This window comes from Volvox carteri (assembly GCF_000143455.1).
Source record: "Volvox carteri f. nagariensis unplaced genomic scaffold VOLCAscaffold_13, whole genome shotgun sequence".
NCBI classification, from domain to species: Eukaryota; Viridiplantae; Chlorophyta; class Chlorophyceae; order Chlamydomonadales; family Volvocaceae; genus Volvox; species Volvox carteri.
In genome coordinates, this window is record NW_003307556.1 from 1958967 (window position 1) to 1978576 (window position 19610).

A 19610-nucleotide genomic window follows, 5' to 3' on the forward strand; every position below is an offset into this window, starting at 1 on the left:
AGGATGTAGGCGGCCTTCTGCGTCCTCTCGCCCTTGCCGACTCTCCCAATCTCAGCCCAAGGTTGCCACCAAGCGCGCGTTCCCGTTCACTCCGGTATTCCAACAAACCGGATTAACGTTGCGATCTCACAGCGCGCGTTGCGATATGGGCATTGGTAGAGCTAAAAGCCTGCTTAGCAGGGTCATCGGTTCATGGGCAGCTTCCCATGATGTCGTATCCTTGCTTGCATGGTGTAGAACAACACAGGGCCCATGCAATTACACGCAATGTGCGGGCTGGGTGGGCTGTTGATGTGTGCAGTGTAAGGGGTGTATATGTAACGGCTACGGATGTAGCTGTCTGTTGACTGTGATGGTGCAAAGGAGCACATGCTTCCTCTGTGTTTCATTTATGCGCGCGTATTTGCCGAGAGCTTATTCTGATCTCGTACCTGCAGATTAGCAGACCCTTTAAAGGTGTATTGCCAACAGCCGCTGCGGCCAAGTTTGGATGCGCCTCCACGCCTGGAAGCAGCCCATGACTTTCTTTGCAGGCCACCGGTTATGAGGTACGAGCGCCCAAGTCGAAGCGCTGTCCGTCCTGCCACCTTGCCCGCTTTGAGGGCGGGACTTCGTTGTTTTCGGCTAGGGAGAGGCTTGCACTGGCAGTCGCTGTAAGCATCGCTACAGGTTGCATTTCGGTGGAACTGAAGTATGGACCGTTCTTGCAGGGCAGACGGTGGTAGGCATTCTACTCGGGGAGTTGATGCCTACGCCTGGAGCTCGTCGTACAGCGTGACGGTGGTGACTCCTTCATGACGGCGCAGTGGAAAGGTGGCCAGTTGAATGGTTGAAATGAGGCCCGATGGTATTCCGCGTGACAGCCTATGACAGTGGATTTTAGCGACGTGGGAGGACACGGGGAAACAGCCGCAGAATGCCAACAACGTTCTGCTCCTGAAGACCGCGGTGTGAACACCCTTGTATTACAGCGATATCGCTGCTGCTCCACCGCTGAATGCCCGTATCGCAAAACGCGCTGTGGGGTCGAAACGTATAAGTATGAAGAAATACCGGGATCAAGGAGGACACGTCCTTGATGGCAGCCTTACATACAGTCCATTGCTTGAGGATAAGGTTGGCAGGGTCGCAGCCGCAGAAGATCTCCCCCAACGGATCCATACCCGCAGCCAGCGCGTCAATGATGGACTACACCGAGTCATTAGTTTCACGGTGCACGGAGAAGCATAGCCGGAAACTGATGAGACGGGAGGGGTGGTGCGCTATGTTCTCCTACGCAACGTCAAAAGTCGCATGGTACAAATTTAGTCCGTTCGCCGAGCCATGCACACGCTTAAAGCCAGGATGTAATGCAAAACCCTTTCGGTGTTGATTTTAGGTGCGAATTATTTGGACGAAGCGCACGCGCTGTAGGAAGTGATAAGCAGGAATACTGTGTCGCACCCATGCTTGTCACTGCTGCGGTTTCGCTAGGGCCTTGGCCTTGCCGACCCGATGGTCGGCCGCGCCAAGAGCGCTCGTTTAGGGTCTGTGGCAACAATCATGCAGTCACGTGTTGCTAGAGTGTCCCGAGTACAACGAGCTACGGGAAGAGCTATCAACCTAGGTGTACGCCAGGGCCCGTGCCTAACAGAGGTCTGTCATGGAGATAGCTGATCAGCGCGGACTTGCGCAGATCGTACACAGCATGTGTATGAGGCGACGCACGCTGATAGCCGAGCTTAACTTGGCTAGTTACTACTGTAGTAACTTACTACTTAAAGGTCGCTTACCCTAGTTACTGTTTTCTCTCGCAGATGGAGTTAATTTTCTCTGTTTCCGTTTTCGTTCTTTCTTCTTTTTGGCTATGCTAGGACTCGCGTCCATGAGCATCCTGGCTCGTTTGGGCCGTACGAGCTCTCGCGAGCTTGTAACATAACGCATAACACATGTCGCAACCAAAGTGAAATTTCTTTAGACGTTTAGTTCACGTCCTGGTATACTAACAACTTGTATATTCCAAGGCAAACCAGCGGTCCGGAAGGGACAAATCAACTTCCATCTTTCACGAAGTCAACCTACTGCGAAAGCTTAGGTCGAGGGACTGCCCTAAAGGATGCGGCTGCAACAGCGTCAAGTAATTGGCCGTTCTCTTCCTGTTTGCGTTCCGTGCGTGACACGGTGCCGGAAACTAATCACAGTTCCGAGGGCAAGACCAACCCCTGCGGCTACTTCAGGCGCAGACCTTACTACTAGTTATATAATTGAACCTGTCAGCTTTGGTACGTAGCGTCCAAAATCAATGGCACGCAAATTGGTGTCGGAGCGGAAATGGGCCTTTGCAGTCTGAGCTTTGGACACTTTGCAGGGGAGGATGCTGTCTTGGAGTGCCCCGATATGCGTTCAAAGCTGCAGCCAAGGTCAGTGCAAGGGTTTGCAAAACCACCACCATCATGGCTTTGCAACACCCCCCCGCCTTCCTCGCTGCAACACCCTCCTCGCCTTCCACGCTGTCCCATTTTTCTACCTTGGCTGCAGGCCCAGTCCATTCGTTGTGCATAACAACTTTGGCGGCGGCTTCGGTGCGTCTTGCACAGGGCATGTCGCATGTCGGGGTTGCCAGACGTCCATGCAGCGTGCAGGACACCATCGCCCTGCATGAAACCCCTGCTCTTTACGGGAAGGTGCTGCACATGCGTCTGAGTCCGTGCCTGGGGTTTACATGGGGCTAAGCATCGCTCAGGAGCGAGCACCGCTACCAGTGTATGATCGCCCATTCCATTTCATTGCACTTCCCGTTATCTAAAAGCGATGAGATGTCCCTTTACTTAAGTGACATACACACATGTGCTCCTTGTCGTTGATTGTGACGGTGACGTGTTGCAGCGAGATGTTGCCAGCGCATCGTCCTGTCACTCCTGCCAGGAGTCTTGGCAGCTTAGGCAAAGGTCGATTGCCCCAAAGCTCGCTCACCAAAGGACGTGATAGTCAAAAACCTCCTGTTCGCACAGGATGATTGGTTGCACTACGAACTTGAGCTCAGGCCAGACAGAGCGCGTATCAAGGCCCTTTCCCCACCATGCCCGCAACTCTCTTCCATCCCCACTACTCGGCACTTGACAGCTTCCCTGACCCTCTTCTCCCCATGTCTCCGTTTGCAGTATCGGACAACGATCGAGTGGCCCTTAACTCGATGCGCTTTGCGTCCGCTGAGTCAGCTGGTACGACATGTGGGCCGCGAAGGCGGGAATGCTTGTCGACCCTCAGCGTGCATCAGACCCGTCATGCGGAACCTGGCTCCCATCCTCCTTGTGCCTCCGCTTGCTCTTGTCCATCTCTCCAGCGTTGCAATCAGCAATGCATCAGCACACTGTGCACCCGCGCTGCACCCCAATGCGTTTCCCTTGCACGGCGCTGAACGTATGGCTATGTCCACTTATCCCTGCTGCCGTGGCGGCATCTCAGTGCCCCTCCCTCCTTCCAAATCGCCCTCTTAACCCCCTCATTTGCACAGTTGACCCTTGTCTTCTTTTGCTTGTTTCGTAATAACGTGCTCTCCAGGTGCCAGTCGAACATCCGGGGAGGGTCAGGCCAAGAGCAGCGTCAACGTTCTGGAGGCTTCCATGGACCAACTAAATATGACGTTGCCGCCGTGGGCTATCCGGGCGGGGGCGCGGAAGGAAATATTCTTTGATCCGCAGCAGGTAAGGGGAGATCGGATGTGGTGGTGGCTCGCGTGAAGCCGAGAGCCTCCTTTACGGTGGACAATCTGGGGGGCTACTATGTAGAGCTGTCTGTTGCTCGATGGAACGGAGGTCACACGGGTCTGGGAGGTGGTAAGAATGGGGGAAAAACGATGCGGAGAGGGGGCTCACACGGGATCAAGTCCTCGTGTTTCCTCTTAACTCAGGAGTCCGGGCTAGAATAGAAACCCCTCCGCGTCGCGACTTGGGCTCCGGAAGTTGTTGGCGCTTTGGCGATATCGGCAGTCGCACCTAGGAGTTTAGCATTGTACAGTGCCAAAGGCTCCCCCGACCCTGACCTGCTTTCGGCGGCCGCTGTTCGTGACATCCGGGGATGAGCTGAGGCTTTCTTGCCATGTTGGTTTGGCTGGTGACAGGTGACAGCGGCTATCGTGACGTGCGGTGGACTCTGCCCGGGACTCAACGACGTGGTCCAGGTGGGCGACATCCCGAGGGGGGGAGTGCGTGAGTGAGGTATCATGTGCAATGAAGCAGAGCGTGGGGAGAAGGGAGGGGTGGGGACGCGGGTGTGAGAGGAGTGAACACAGCAGGTCGGGGGAATGCGGGTGGGAGATATGGGCTAAGGCAAGGACAAGGCAGGACAGGCAAAAGTTATGGCGGGAAGTGAAGGTGCTTAAGAAGAACAACATATAAAGCAGGCCGGGTGGCGCGATAAGTGGGGTGTGTGGTTGGAAGTTAAGGGCGCCAGGCGACCGGACTGGGGATCAGGGCCATGGGAGCTGAGGTGGGGCCAGGGGGTCAGGTGCGGAGGTGTTCGTGCCTGTGTGTGTACAGGTATGTCAATTTGATTTTAGGCGGGTTCAGGATAGGATGGAACACGAATATGTTTAATTAAACCAAGCAGTCCAGCCAGTTGGTAGGTGATAAGCGTATGTGTCTGTGGCCTTCCACGCCCGCCTCTTCAGGGTCTCGTGAACAAGCTGACAGACTACGGCGTACCGGAGGGGAAGATCCTGGGCATTAAGTACGGCTTCAGGTAGGGCATCCTAAGCGTGCATGTGCGCGTGTACGTATGTCTGTGCATGCCACGGGCGAATGCCACGGGCGGAAACGCATATTTCCCTCAATGCATCGGCAGCTCTGCGTCCAGCAGCAAGGCCGCCATCCAGTCATCCAGTCCATCCACCACCTCGCACATGGCAGCCTGCTGTATACACCACATATCAGTGTCCGGGCAGTGTTTCAAAGTTGCCAAATCGCACCCCTCTCTCGCCCTTTTCCTCCTCTTCCTCCTCCGTCCCCCAGTCCTGCTCCTTTCGCAGGAGGTAGGAGCTCCCGCGACCCGCGGGCGGGGTCCGTAAAGATAGATAAATGAACGGCGGGGGTCCCTTCTCTGGTGACTCGTAGGGGGGAGGACCCGCCTTTTCCTGACCTGGGTGCTCTGTTGTCACACGCTCCCTTTGGTCCACTTCCTGACTCTGCACAGGGGCTTCTACGATCCCAGCGTCAAGCCCGTGGTCCTCACCAAGCGTGTCGTGGACGGCATCCAGCTCCAGGGTGGGACTATCCTGGGCACCAGCCGCGGGGGAGCCAACATCAGGTGAGGGAGAGGGGGACCCGCGCGGGGATGGGCTAGGGTTTGCTAACCGGTGCTGGAAGCATCGAGAAGCACACACCGAGGGCTTTGAGATGGGAGGATAAGAAGGGACCTAGCCAGTTACCTAGTTCCCACTTGTCTCAGAGTTGTCCTTTCTCCAATCATAAAGGGAGCTGTTGTTCTGGTTCTAATTCTGGTGCTGCTGCTGCCGCCGCCGCTGATTTCATTATTGCTGATGTTCCTGAGGCTGCTGCGGTTGCTGCAGCCGCTGCCGACTTTGTTGATGATGCTCCTGAGATTGATGTGTTCCTTCGTCCGTCGTTGCGGCTGTTACAGGGAAATCGTGAAGCGCATTGACATGTGGGGAATCGACATGTTGTTCGTGGTCGGCGGCAACGGCGGCAACGCAGGTGCCAATGCCATCAATGCCATGTGCCGCCAGCACGACGTGCCGTGCACCGTGGTTGGAGTGCCCAAGTCCATTGATAACGACATCCTGCTCATTGACAAGTGCTTCGGTTTTGACACGGCGGTGGAGGAGAGCCAGCGCGCGCTGCTGGCAGCCAAGGTGGGGGTCCCGTCACTCGCCGGTTGACAATTTGTTCCTGGCATGTGATGAAGCCCCCGCTGGCCACGGGAGAACATATAGGCAACGTCAGTGCGACAGGGCACCTTGCCGATGAAAGGGCGCCTTGGCTGCTGCTGCTCCTACACGGGTACTGCTGGCTTTTGATCCGTCTGGTTCCGGTGTTGGTGTGGTGGACGACTAGCGGTGTTGGTGTGCTGCTGTGGGTTTAGGGCTCACTGGACGGCGCCACAACGCTGACTGGCTCCCGGTGCGGCAAGAGCAATTAGCAGCAGTAGCAGCGGTAGCAGCAACAGCTTTTGAAAAGAAGGAGAGAAGACACTGCAGCATCGCCACTCACACGCAATACACCATCCTTGGCCAGGCCAGGCCAGGGCCCAATCTTTTCGTCTCTTCACGCTTCAGCGCCTTCCCTCCCCCCCTCCATCCGTGCTGTGTCGCTTCCCAATGCCGTTGCATCCATTCGCTGTCAGGTGGAGGCCAGCAGTGCACGAAAGGGCATTGGTCTGGTGAAGCTCATGGGCCGCCAGTCGGGGTTCATCGCCATGCAGGTGAGTGGGGTTGAGGCGGGCTTTATCGGTGTGCCGGTATCTCGGTATGTGGGAGGAAATCTCTCACGCGCGCGCGATAAGACATCCATAAGGGTAGTTCTTTTGGATTCGGATTTGTGTGTTTAGATTCATCTTTTTGTTGGCGCACCGGGTGAGATTGTTGATTGATGTTAGGAAATCCACCGCTGATGCGCGACAGGGGTCGTGGTTCGATGAGTTTGAGACGAGGGTAGACGGGAAGCAGCCGTGGTTTCTGCTCGCTAGCTTTTTAACTGCTTGCTGGTTTGCATCCGCTCTGCACTCTGCTGTGACGACGAGTTAGGCATCCATGGCCAGCGGTGTGGTGGACGCCTGCCTCATCCCTGAGTTGAACTTCAAGCTCAATGGGGACCAGGGGCTGCTGCGCTACCTGGAGGGGGTCATCAAGAACAAGGGCCACTGCGTGGTGTGTGTGGCGGAGGGCGCCGGCCAGGTGGGTCCCTGCAGGTGCCGTCTGCCGGTCTGTCTACCTGTCGGTCCGTCTAAACTCTAGCCACGTCTGCCTCTGTCAGTGCTGGATTGACCTTCCTCACACCCCACCTACATGAATCTTCATGGCCGCGCCTCTCCCTCGTCCTCTAGGTACCCAATCGCGCAATCGCCTGCCCAGCTAATCAACGCTGCAAACCCCCCAGATATAAACAACTCAAAAGATTTGAACCGCTCAACTGTCCAACTGCTGCTCCAACCGCTAACTATAAACCGTCCCCAACTGACCCAACCACCACAAACAGGACCTCCTCGAGGATGGCGGGCAGTTGGGCACTGACGCAAGTGGCAACCCCATTCTGAAGGATATCGGCGCCTTCCTTAAGGAGAAGTTCAAGGCCTACTTCAAGGACGCCGATATCAAGTGCGGGCCTCGTGCCTTCGGGGGTTGAGGAACTTGCTCTTTAATGTGATGTGTGAGACAGGGGGTATATCTTCATCCGTGGCCGCTACCTGGCGAAACCCTGCCTTCCCCTTCTTTAGTGTAGCGGTGGTAGCGGTCTTCATGGACATTTGTGGTGGTGTTGGACACAAGTGTGCTGGCGCTGTGGCCGCGGTGCCTGGTGCAGGTACATCGACCCGTCGTACATGATCCGCTCCGTGTCCACAACCACCAACGACCGCATCTACTGCAAGATCTTGGCACACAACGCCGTGCACGCGGCCTTTGCCGGCTTCACGGGTATCACGGTGGGGCTGGTCAACACGCACTACGTGTACCTTCCCATCCCGGTCATCATCCAGGCTCCTAGGAAGGTGCGGATAGGTTTCGAATAGGGGCGGTGGCAATGGTGGTTGTGGTGGAGGCCAGACCTGTCAGTGGGGTCGTGTGTGGTGGTGTCAGGCAGTGGAGTGGGGACGGTGGTAGGATGGTGTCTGAAGTACGATCGGAAAGCCTCCTCACGGAGCACGTGACGGAGTTCCCCGTTCGGAGCAGGCAGCGTGGGAGGGAGGTGCAGCAGCTTCTAGGGTTGGGCCATGATATCACGCACCGGCTACTACGCAACCAGTGTATTGCCGCTGGGGGGTGGGTGGGGCGCCAGGGAGAGCAGGATTGAGGGAATATCCAGATGGAGCCCGCACTCAGGTCTCCTTCTCCGTCCCGCTGAAATCCGTTCCTTCCTTTGTGTGAGATACCCGGCGCGGGTTGCGCACACGCTCTGGGGATCTTTAGGGTCGTCACGCTATATGCTTGGCTTGTATTCTATTACGCAAAAACCTGTGCGGCCCCAAACCCGGCCTCGGTGCGAGCAGGTGGATCCGCGCGGCAAGGCTTGGAACCGCTTGCGTGCCGCCATTGGTCAGCCGAGCTTCACCTAAGCACGGAGCCCTTTGCGTTCCCATGTAATCGCTCAGTCACGTGGTTAGCCACGTGACCGTAGCGACAGCTTGACATGCCGCTTCTGGGCGCTGGCGTCGAAACCGAAGAGAGTGCATGTGGGCGCAGCTGCTGCCCTTACTGGCAGCGAGGACTGCAAAGACGGAAGCCGGGATGCATCGGATGATGTTTACTTGTGCCTCTAGACGGTGTGCCTCTAGGAAAATAGCGAATTCGAGCGAAGAAAGACTTGCATGTTTAAGGGCGGAGGGGAAGGGAAGGGGGAGGGAAGCCGCGATAGGGAAGAAGTCGTTGCAGCGTATGACACGTCTTGCGACGCTGTTGCGGCGGCGATGACCCCGAGGAAAGCACATGGTGGATTTTATCGTCATGCCAGGCGTATTGTGGCGCAGACTGCCGACGTGCCCGTCCACCTGCTGTGCTCTTGCCGTTACTACCGTTGCTCTGGCGCCATTCTCGTCGCCGTTAAGTCGCTGTGGCAAGTGCTTTTGGTGGGGCGTTGTTAAATTTTGTGTGCTTCAGTGCTCATTTGTGTCCCAAGGTATCTGTAATGCCCCCGCAGGCGTGTGTTAAGCTGCAAAACCATCATAGTCATCATTAGTGTCATCGTGGTGTGTGGTGGCTGTAGCAGGGTAGGCAACATCAACGTCAGAAGATCTTTGAAGCGGAGTGCACAGATAGAGATACGGGTCGAGGAGAAAAGCTGAGTTGACAAGGACGGAGCGCTGGCGCTGCGCCGCTGCGTTCGCCATATTGGCGTCTGCATGCAGCTCATTATTACGCCGTATATCCCGCACGCCCTCATGCGCATCCGGACCAGTGCATATCGCGGAATTGGCCTTACTTGGCTGCCGTGTTGTGTTTCATGGACCCGTTTTGGAGGAAGGCGGCGGCTGTGATGCGCCTCTTGCGCCTGCTGTCCGGAACACGCGGGGATGGAAGAGGGGCCTCCTGTGCAGGATCATGTATCGGAGTGGGTTGTGGCACACCGTCGATGAATGTGGGTATGTGGAAGGATTGTGCTTGAGGCACGACAATGAATTGGGGAGTTTGGAATTGGCTTGTCAGTGATGCGGCAGGACGAGAATAATATGTTAGGCACGGAGGGCCGCTGTGGGGGGAACAGCTCTATGACGGAAAGCAGATGTGTTCCAAGGACAAATAGCCTACGTAAATATCGTGTGCGGTGCTTAACCACGATGCCTAAGGATGCAATGGTTCGATTCTTTTCGATCGTTGCAAACTGGCGCGAAGCTGTTCTCTTTTGCAGACGCGTACATGCACACGTTAAACCCGGCAGTCTGTATCAAAAAGCGGCTCGAAGATGTTGCTCTTGCTTCTAACTTTCTAATTTTGTGTAAGCTGCCCACACGCCATAGCGGTGGCATAAACTTTACAAGAAATTAAAAACAATGACGACCCCTAGCCATAGCATCAAGGAACAAGGAACAACATCTCCAGCCCGGCGGCTTGGCGTTACAGACGAACCAGAAACACACAGACTAACGGCTGCTCTTATGGTCGCACCGCTTCCGTGATGCACACCGCCATCCACGTATTTGGCCTCTATAAGCGACACATGCCGGGGAAGAGGGATGTGACCTGAAGGAGGAACCGTCGCAGCGTCTCGCACCGCTTCATTTACATCCTCTCTGGAGAAGAGATGGCCTGGCCAGGGTATCAAAATAAACTCGGCCTTGCAACAGGCCTTAGAAGCTTATGAACATTTCCGGGGTTAAGAGTGTAAAAATGAATAATAAACCAGTTTTGAGGTATTGTGCCCCGTGGTTCTGGAGCCATGCAATTATGAAAGGTGTGTCAACATTTATCCACGGCGGGACCAGCACACACAACTCAGACACACGACCCTTGCCGACCTCCCCGAAGACGTCCGGGTCACGAAACCACCTGTAAGCCCCTCCCCAAGTACCTCCATTGCTTCCGCTCGGCTTCCCATTGTTTCCTTCCTACCAAGACTCCGGATCGGACCTCTCAGCACACACACCCGTTCTACTTCAAGGACTCCTGCTGCCGTTGCACTCTGCCGCAGGACAAGCACTCTCACCCTTAATCTTATACCTCTCCTGCAATTTGCGTCAACTCGCGGAACGCGACTTCCTCTTTATGTACTCGCTCTGCGAGACGATATAGGCAACGTAGACATCCATCATACTGACAAGCCCCCGGCCAACCGCTCCGCCGAAAAGAGAGGTGTGGAGGAAGAAGCCCCCTGGGGGGCTCCTCTTTATCAGCTGCTGACGGTCCCCGCTGCCCCGTTCCGTGGCTCTAGGGCCGTCACTGCTGCTACCAGTTCCCGTACATCCACGCCGTGCTGCTCCGCCGGCACGCCACCATACGAATCTTCCGGCACACGGGTGGCCAGTAGGGGCCCCACAGCCAACCTGGCAACCTCTGGATCTTGGCATCGCGGACCCTGCAGGCCCTGGAAATCGCCACCACCGCCGCCGGGGGACGCAGCAGAGGCTGGTGGCAGCGCTGCGTAGCTGCACTTAGGGGCTATGTCGCCCGCAAATATGGCTGGCCTGGCGGCGGGCTGGTTTGGTATGACATCAGGAGGGGGCCCTTTGCTGGCGGCGGCAGTTGCTATGGCAGCCACGGGCTCCAAAGAGGGGTCATCTGTTTCGGAGAGCTGCGGCGCCAAGTCGTCTATTAATGCGCGCGCGAGCAGGCAGTCACGGCTTGCTTCTGGCGCTTTGCTTGTCAGCTCGATGAGATGTGTGCCGGCTTGAGCATCCTCCGAATGCTTACGCTCTCGTAGCATTTTTGGCTGAGCCCGGCCTGGACCCACGGGCCATTGGCAGCTCTTCCAGATCGAGCGTGAAGCTGTGTAACACAAACGTAGGAGGACTGCACTAACTGACTAAAGGCTGAGGCAGCTGGCATTTGAGGAATGACGAATCCGCGAGTACAGCTGCAGAACCATGCAGGACATCCAACGCTATACGTCACGCATCTGTGCAACCATTTTATATCCGTCTGGAACTATTGCCAAACTGCGGAGTGCTTTATTGCTTCGACGCAAGGTAAGCTCGCCAACCGCTGTAGGAACTGATATCCTCGGCGTCGCGAACTGCATAGGATTCCCCCAAAAAGCCCTTTTCGCTGCTTCCATCATCTAAGACGACATCACCAAGGCAGAGAGGTGGCTTGACACCATCGCGCAGGAACTCCCTGCAGAGGCGTCCAAAACTGTTTGTGTAAAATGAAGGCCCGCTTGTGTCGTGATGCTCACCGCAGCTTACCCGACACGTTCGATGGGAAAAGCCCAGACCTCAACCTCAAAGCTGCGGCCACAGACGCCATCTGCTCCTTGGCGAATCAGAGCCGGGCGTGGCCCCAAGCTGTACATCTTGTAAACTGGGGCCGTTTTGCATGTTTTAACAAGAGTGGCGCCAAGTCCAAGCACCTGATGGTTCAGCGCTAAACCTGACATGTGAGCGCCCGCAAGAACCAAGTTGAGTTTGGCCGCCATTTCTGGAAACGTTGAATTTTGCCACGTTATATATGTTCTTATCTGTGGCTTTTAAGCGTTTGGGGATAAGCTTTGCGATCGGGGAATCAACGCGCAGGACCTTTGCAGGACCTGGTCCCCCAAAGCAAGTTGGACCACTTCGCCTTTGGCTCCAATCTACCAATTTCGACACGATCGGTTTCTGTTCACTCAAGGCCGAGGGCGCAGGCTACAACACGGAGGGCGATCGTGCATTGCCAATGGAAGTCAACGGCATTAACGACCTTGTCGCAGACGGCAGCCCGCCAGATGGCAGCAGTGCGCTGCGCAGGGATGCCGGATCCCCCTTGCGGATTTACACCAAAAATTGTAGACAGTACGTACAGTTCAGGCCCGGCTGAGCCAAACGCGCAGCTGGGTTTAGATAAAGCACGTTGCATTAAAATTCGCTCCGAAATCGACTGGGCGACACAATCGCCCAGAAAGCCACCAAAGCAATCAATACAAAGGCGAGACCCAACATCATCGGCAGCATCGGCGCGACTAGCTTAGCCTCGCCACATCATGTGCGTCCTGGTGCTCCCTTGCACGCCATGGCCGCTCGTCCTCAGCCCCTAGCGGCAGCCCCAAGTGTCGCATGAAAGAAGGGAAAGAAAGGCCACTCACGAGCGGAACAGAGTTCCGGGTTCCAGGTTTCCATCACATCGCCCACACAAAGCCGTCCTATAGTAAAAAGGCACACACAAAGCTCTCCCATGCTTCCCAGCGGCATGCCGCCATCACCGGAGTGTCTAAAGTAGGCATGTTACTGCCTCGTGTACCGACATTATCAAAATCCACACCGGCCCCAGAATGAGTTCTAAAAGCCCAAAAGGTGGATGCGCGAGACCACCAAGGACCGTCCTTGCATACGCTTGGTTTTTTTTTGTATCTGCAGCGAAAACCGCAGAGGGCACGTAAAGAGCCAGCCAGCAACATAAGCACCGGCACCCGTCCACGCTCTGTGGAAGACGCCAGTACGGGATAACCCCCAAGGAACCGAGAAGCAGCCCCAAACAGCCTTACTTGCGAGAAGGTACGCAATTAAACAAAATGGCGCAGAGCACTCAGGATGAAGAGAGGGACTTCGTTTTCAGCCAAACACACCTGGCGTGTAAAGATATATGTTCCCTTGAATAGAACACGTGTGAATTCGCGAATATACGCACAATCCACTTTTTGTGTTGCGTGTGAATACGCTTATCCATTCGCACAATCCACTTTTGTTTGTCGGCGGTATTATCTCATTCGTCGATGCACGGCTGTTCAAACATGTCCCACTGCCGCCTTCCGTTGTGGCGGCGCCACAGAGGCTCCCTGTTTGAGGCGTCCGTCAGGACGTTACGCTAAAATATACCCGTAACGTCGTAGAAGACGCACGAGATCCTGCAAAGAAGACAAGCAACCACGTATAAACCATCGCCGCCACCACCAGCACAGCTGCTAATGCCCTCCCCAAGCACCAAGCAACCGGCTGAGGCTGCGGCATTAATCAGCCCCAACCAACGCCCTTGCCAATCGTTCACTCGCCCAATCCTTCACGGCAACAGAGCAACACCACCCAACCACATCAACGCCCCAAGCCCAAATCTGCGCAGCTGGCCCAAGTCCAAACAAAAAATGCAGGCACCTTATTAACGCCGACCAAGGAAATGATTGAAAAGGAAGGACAGGAGTTAAGCGCCCCTTGGAGTGGTTCCTCAATGACAGGAGCTGTCATGGCATCGAAATGTTGCCCACCAGCTCCTTCGCATTTGGTAGTCACAAACCATAACCATGATGCAAAACCGTTCTGCAATGCGACAAAAGAAGACATATCGTAGAAAATGGAACTCGCCGAACCCGCGACAACCGAAAGACAGCCCTCTTTTCTCTCGGGACACCATGCCGCCACCTAACCTGCCGGGCCTCAAACGGCACAGCGCCCACTCAGCACCGTCGTTCAGCTGATTCCAGCTAGCGGCGGTGCCCTGCTAGCAGCGCAGCAATACATTCTTTAAGATAGCATGGCAATGAGGCCAATCGCTTGATGGACCGCCTGCTTGGCCTTGGCTGCAGTGGCACCCGTGCCGCCACGTGCGATGACCGCCAGCGCTGCCTTCACATTGTCCAAAACACCCCTGCAATGACACGTCGAACGCACACGCGGAGGGAGAACACCAGCCACTGGTAAGGTGCTCTTGGGAAGTGGGGTAAGCACCCGCGCCGTCGGTTCGAGCCTAAAATTCCATTTTCCCGCGGCGCAATTAATGCTATAAAGGCAGGCGTCGTGGTCCATGTGCATAGCCACAACCTCACCGGAGGGGAATGCGAGAGCAGCGGCAGGTGGAGAAGCCAATAAAATTGGATGCACATGCTAAGTGGTCGCTCAGATGGGTAGATAGATAGCTGGAGAATAGACGCGGGTAAACCGACCCCACAACTTCAATCCGCACGGACCTGATGTGCGGTGCAAGTCCAGGCTCCTTTACGTCCAGCCTCTTCAGAATGGCGTCAATCCAACCCAGCTTATGGTCCACGTCAGCCGTCAGGTCGTACGAGAGAAACGTCAACAGCGACAGCAACGTCGCCTGGCCCAGCGGACATGGCTCGGCCGCCAGAACCGCTGCACCGCCGGCCTCCGAACATGCCCACAGCACCAGTGACAGGTCCTGGCGCTCCAAAACTCGGGACAGGGCGCCGTCGAGGTCGCCGATACGAATCAGATCTGGGTGGGTTGAACCGGGAAGGAGAGACTTAAGAGAACGTATGATAACATGTACTAAAAACAGCTCTCCTGTTGTGTAAGAGGCATTGAACCGGGCTGTTGGAGCCTGGAGGGAGGAGCGATTTGGTAGTGTTGGGGAGAACGGAGGGAAAGCATGTGCTTAGTGAAGAGGCTATGGGACTGATGAGACGCAAGCGTGGCGAGCTGAGCAGAGGTAAGTGATGACGGGTAAAGGTGATCGCGAGAGGATCAGCAGGGATGCCGGTGCAGGGAAGTCAGCCGCTCGCGACTTTCTTAAGCAGCTGGCCGAAAGGAAGCACTCGCAGTCACAGCTTTGGGTGGCTTTAAAGTAAATGATGGATTAATTGTAAGGATTGGCCTTCGCAAAGGGCGCCTAACGATCCGCGGGGGATTCGCAGCGGCGGCGATCCGCACCTTGAACAAGGCCCTTAGTTGTCGCGTCTACGGTGATAGGAGGCGGTGGTGGGCCCGCCGCCAGCGGAGCCACAGAAGGAGGTTTCTGCACGACTGAGGCTGGGACAGCAGCGGGTGCAGTCTCCGCACGCGAAGCCGGTGGTTTCGCTGCTGTGACATGCGTTGCGGCGGGCTGAGCCCGCTGGGCTGCAGGTGCCGCCCTCGCGCTTGCCACGGCCGCCGCCGCGGCCGCAGCAGAGGTCTCCGACCCGCCCGCCGGCCTGGACTGCCCGGTTGCGGGAGCCGCCGCAACTGGTAGGGGCGGCTGGGATGCCGCCGCCTTGGCAGTGCCCTTTGCGGCCCCGCCAGTGCTAGCAACCGATACCGACGCCACTGGCGGCGCTGCCGCAGCCGTAGGAGGCGATGGAACTGCTACCGCTGCGGCAGCTGCGGCCTTCGCCACCGCTGCAGTGGCCTGCTGAGCCGCCGCCGCCTCGCTCTTCAGGGACTTGGCGGCCGCCTGCACCTGCGACGCGGCGTCTCGCAGCTGGGCCCCCAGGCTACCCAACGGGCCCAGTGGGGCCAGGTGCGTTTCCAGCCCAGCCCGCAGGGCTGCCTCCATCTGACCGAACATGGTGGAGGTCGCACGCTCCAACGGTGGCACTACCTGTGCATATGGGGGGAAAGGCAAGACGGATAACCCGAGTGAGATGATGGCTTGTTGGAGACCGAGACCCTCCTTCGCATCCAATCCTGCGCCTAGGATTTAAATGCAAGTGGCCGCAGGTACCAGTAGTCGCACACAGCGACATTATGCTGAGGAACTGAATACATCCATCCAAGGTATATTCAGGATGTACGACATGTGCCAAGCGATGAAAGCACGAAAATGTCTCACAGCATAGGACAAACTAAGGCGGTGTACTACGTTGTTATGGGAATAAGCAGTTCTTGATGTAGCTGCGATGGCGGCTCGTGGAGGAGAAAAGAGAACAATTTCCAGCGTGGGGGCGAAGTGGCTGACATCACTACCTTAGCGTAGCGATAGGGCAGTGGCATCAGAGAAACGGGACTCCTTATTGCGCAAAAATGCACGGTATTCCAGGCTCCCACACACACACCTGCGCCGTGAAGGCGGACCCCAGGCCATCAGCCACGGCCCGAGGCAACGAGGCCGTTAGTTGTGATCCGAGCGCCCGCTCCAGGGCAGCGGCAGTGCCTCCTGCGGATAGCGCGGCGGGCAGCGCTTCCGCCACCGCAGCCCGTACGGAAGGTCCAATGACGGCCTTGATGGCGGCCGTGGTAGCGGCGGCTGCGTCGGCGACGCGCTGGGACAGGTCCTTGGCCGCGTGGTTGATGGCCTGGTAGTGGCGGCAGCGACAGCGGCAGCGGCGATGTGGGCGAGTGGGCTGGGTATGCAACCATGTACAACAGGACCTGATGCCCGTATGTAACAAGGATCGTTAGGAAAATGCATGAGTGTGTTCCAGTGCGAAACAGGAATAAGGTTGCGTGACAACTAGGGTAAAGAAGGATAAGCGAGTGAGCTGATCTTGCTGCAGGAGCAGACGCTCAACCCCTTACCCTAAAAACTCGACAACTCTACCCCCCCCCAGTGCGCCATCTAACTACAACGTCGTTTCGGCCGAAGACTTCAGATTCTATGGCACCGCCTGGCTCTGCCAGCTCCTTCCTGCCACCGGCTTCAAAAGGCGGGAAATGTGCATCACAGCACATCTTCAATCCCAGACGTTCACGCTGGGACCGGACCTCTCCGGGCCCTGCAATACTTCTCCCCCCCCGCCTGACCCGCACCGCAAGAGCCGACCAGATCAAACCCGAGCGGAGCCGGTATGACATCTTCGCGAGCAGATCATCCCCACAAGCAGGTCAGCCCAGCTCACTCCACCGGACCCCTTACCCCCGTCAGCGCCTTCTGTAGCTCCGACATCTCCTTGCGGCGCTCATCAGCAGCCTTCCGCGCTACAGCCTCCGCCGCCCGAGCTGCCGCCGCGTCTGCCGTGGCCTTGCTGCTGCGCTGCGCCTCCGTGCGCACGACCTTGAGCAGCTCCCGCTGACCGCTTGATACCTGCGCGTATTGCGGTGTGACGCGGTTCAATGTGTTATGTTGTGCTGTGGTGCAGTGTGTAGGTATATGCAGATTGTGGGTTTCAAACAGGCCTTTTGCAGGCGATGGCGTTGCGGGTGGCATGGGCGGGACCGAGTTTGTCGCTAAGAACCGTTCGCAGTGGCAGTGGAAATGGGTTCAGCTCACCGCGACTGGCAGGAAAGCAAGAGACACGGGCCATTGCGAGGTAGCGGCCCCCCAAAGAACGGTCCAGTCCTAAAATATCGTAGACACGAAGATATTAACAGAAAAAGAAAACGGACCCAGGAGGGCTCCAGAGTATGATCCCGAAGGGAAGGAAGCAAAACCAAGGGCTTAAATTTTTCAGTTCCCAGTCCCCTCGTAGGCCCCCAAAGGCATTAAGCATTAGGCCCTAATGTCGAGGCGGACAGCGCCCTCCTTGCACAGCTAGGCTAGAAAGTCCACCTGTTCAAGAAGCTGTTGCTGCAGTGCCAGCAGCTGCGCCAGGGCCTGTTGCTGCTGCTGCTGGAGGACCTGAAAGTCATGGGAGGCAAATGCGGAAGTCGGGGTCTTGGACATGGAGGCTTCAGCCGCCACTGATGGCGTCGGCTGCGGCTGCGTTGCCAAGACGCCATGCTCCTGTTCCTCGCCGTTCGCGACGGCAGGTGGCGGCGGGGCAGGTGCCGGAGCCGTCGGGGTGACTGCAGGTGATACGCCGGCGGGTGATCTAGACGCGGGCGGCGGCGCTGCTGACTGCGACCGTTGGGCCATTGAGCCGTGGTGCAGTGGCGCGGGGCTGCTCTTGCCCTGCAGCAGGGGTGAGCAGAAGCTTTTTAAAAACTCAAATGCGCTTGGAAAGCGGCGATAGCATACATTTGAAGCTTTGCAAAGGTGAAGCCATTTTATATCTGTCTTTGCTTATTGAATATCTATAGGTTTGTAGCAAGGTATCAATTTACTGAATATGCTAGCATGGGCATTATCGATCATTAAATTCGCATGACCCGTTCCAGCGGTGGAGCTACCGCATTAATCAGGCACCTACCAACAAATCCTACCTACCGCAATACATGGACACCGCAGCGCAGTGCATAGCATGTGAACAGAGGTGGCACCAGGAGGGAAATGAACGAGCAGCTGGAAATAGAAGGCGGATGTGGGAAACGAGGTGCCATTTGCCACCAAACAAACCGGCCAACAAGCCGACACACCCACCTGGGAGATCCACCGTACAAGCTCTTCTGAAGGTTGTGGCGGCAAACTAGGCGGGGACTGCTGTGCTGACGGCGCCGCAGCCGCTATGACCACGTCTGCCACCTCCAAGGTCAAGCGCGCTGCCTTGGGTTCAACCTCTGCGGCCGCCGCAGAGTCCGCTGCTGCGGCTGTCGTCGCCAGGTTCGCGTCGGAAGCGCTCGGCGTCATTACGATCGACATCGTCGCGAGCGAATGGGAGCGGCTTGAGCCCATTGTCGAGGCCGTGGTGTCGACATCAACGCCCGCCGACGCTGCGCCCCCGTGCGACTCGTCATGCTGTGCAGGTAAGACGGCCGGAGCCGAGGTGCTAGCGATAGAGCTTGCACCAGATCGTGCTGCAGCCGCGGCCGCCAGGGCGGCAGCGGCGGACTGCATCAGTTGGCTTGGAGTTAACAGGAGTGTCGACCTGATGGCAGCGAGCGGTGGAGCGGCTTCCAATGCGGCTTTACTTTGGCCGAGCACATCCGCATCCTGCGCCTCCGCTGCTGCGGCTTCCGCTGCCACGGCCGCATCCAAGGACTTCGCGCTTGCCGCATCTGCATCCGTCGTTAACTCTAGCGACGCCGCCAGCCCTTCCCCAGCGTTACATTGTTCCAGTGCTGACGGTGCGGCCTCTTTGGCGGCAGCGACGTCGCCAACAGCGGTGCCCGCTCCCTCCCCTCCGGCCGCCTCGTCAACAGTCCCAGCCACAGCGCCAAGCAACGGGCTCGTCGCATCGGAAACGTCGGATGGCATTGCAACCAAAGTGCTGAATGGCTGTGGAGGCTGTGGCACGGCGGCATGCACCGAGCCGGCCGACGGCTCCCTCTCTCTCTCCTGCTGCTGCTGCCGCTGCTGCAACGCCATTAGGGCGGCGAGTGGGTCTTTCGACAAACGCGCCGCGGAGGCTGCTTCAGTTGCCGCCGATGCCGTACTGCCGCCGAGGCTTGTTGCGGCATGGAGGTGATGGATGAACTGTCCTGCTGTGCCGCTGCCGACCACCAACGCGGCGCCAGGTGCGGTTGCTTGCGGCCGCGGCTGCATGGGGAAGCATTGCGCGGGAACCAGCGTGTACTGCTGCACGGAGTCGCTCTGAATGGTGTACATGTGGAAAGCCTCTGCGCCGGTTGCTTCATCCTCAAATGCCTGTGGCTCCAGAGTGCAGGACAGGATGGGCATTTTGACGCTGAACTCCGAAACGTAGTCAAACGTTGGCGATTCGGGCTGCGATGTCAGGTCCACATGGAGCACGTACACATGGTTTCGGAGCTCGTTGGCCAGTACAACACAGTCATACAACGGCTGCAACTCAAGATGGTTGAAGAAGGCCGCCGCGGACGTTACAGCACCGGGGCCAGTACCGGTGACGGCG

General features: G+C 57.1%; 2 protein-coding genes across 2 annotated transcripts; one reads left to right on the forward strand and one right to left on the reverse strand.

The window, feature by feature from the left end:
* The first annotated feature begins 1948 nt into the window (after nt 1-1948).
* On the forward strand, nt 1949-9516 carry pfk2 (phosphofructokinase family protein). The gene is made up of 14 exons (XM_002949167.1): nt 1949-2261; nt 2348-2399; nt 2518-2561; nt 3141-3200; nt 3541-3683; nt 4100-4159; nt 4649-4719; nt 5170-5283; nt 5617-5848; nt 6340-6417; nt 6740-6889; nt 7191-7309; nt 7515-7701; nt 8200-9516. The coding sequence occupies exons 1-14, from the start codon at nt 2096-2098 to the stop codon at nt 8263-8265; spliced, it is 1542 nt and encodes a 513-aa protein (XP_002949213.1). The 5' UTR covers nt 1949-2095; the 3' UTR covers nt 8266-9516.
* Nucleotides 9517-10532: 1016 nt separating this feature from the next.
* On the reverse strand, nt 10533-11066 carry VOLCADRAFT_89692 (uncharacterized protein; the record flags this gene model as incomplete). Its single annotated transcript, XM_002949288.1, has 1 exon — nt 10533-11066. One exon carries the CDS (start codon nt 11064-11066, stop codon nt 10533-10535), a length of 534 nt encoding a protein of 177 aa, XP_002949334.1.
* Between the last annotated feature and the right edge of the window lie 8544 nt (nt 11067-19610).

Bases quoted from the DNA above. Each gene is read 5' to 3' on its own strand.
- pfk2 (XM_002949167.1), top strand. From the start codon at position 2,096: ATGCGGCTGCAACAGCGTCAAGTAATTGGCCGTTCTCTTCCTGTTTGC. The intron at 3,201-3,540 runs GTACGACATGTG...CGTGCTCTCCAG, and splicing joins TGCGTCCGCTGAGTCAGCTG to GTGCCAGTCGAACATCCGGG. The intron at 5,284-5,616 runs GTGAGGGAGAGG...CGGCTGTTACAG, and splicing joins CGCGGGGGAGCCAACATCAG to GGAAATCGTGAAGCGCATTG.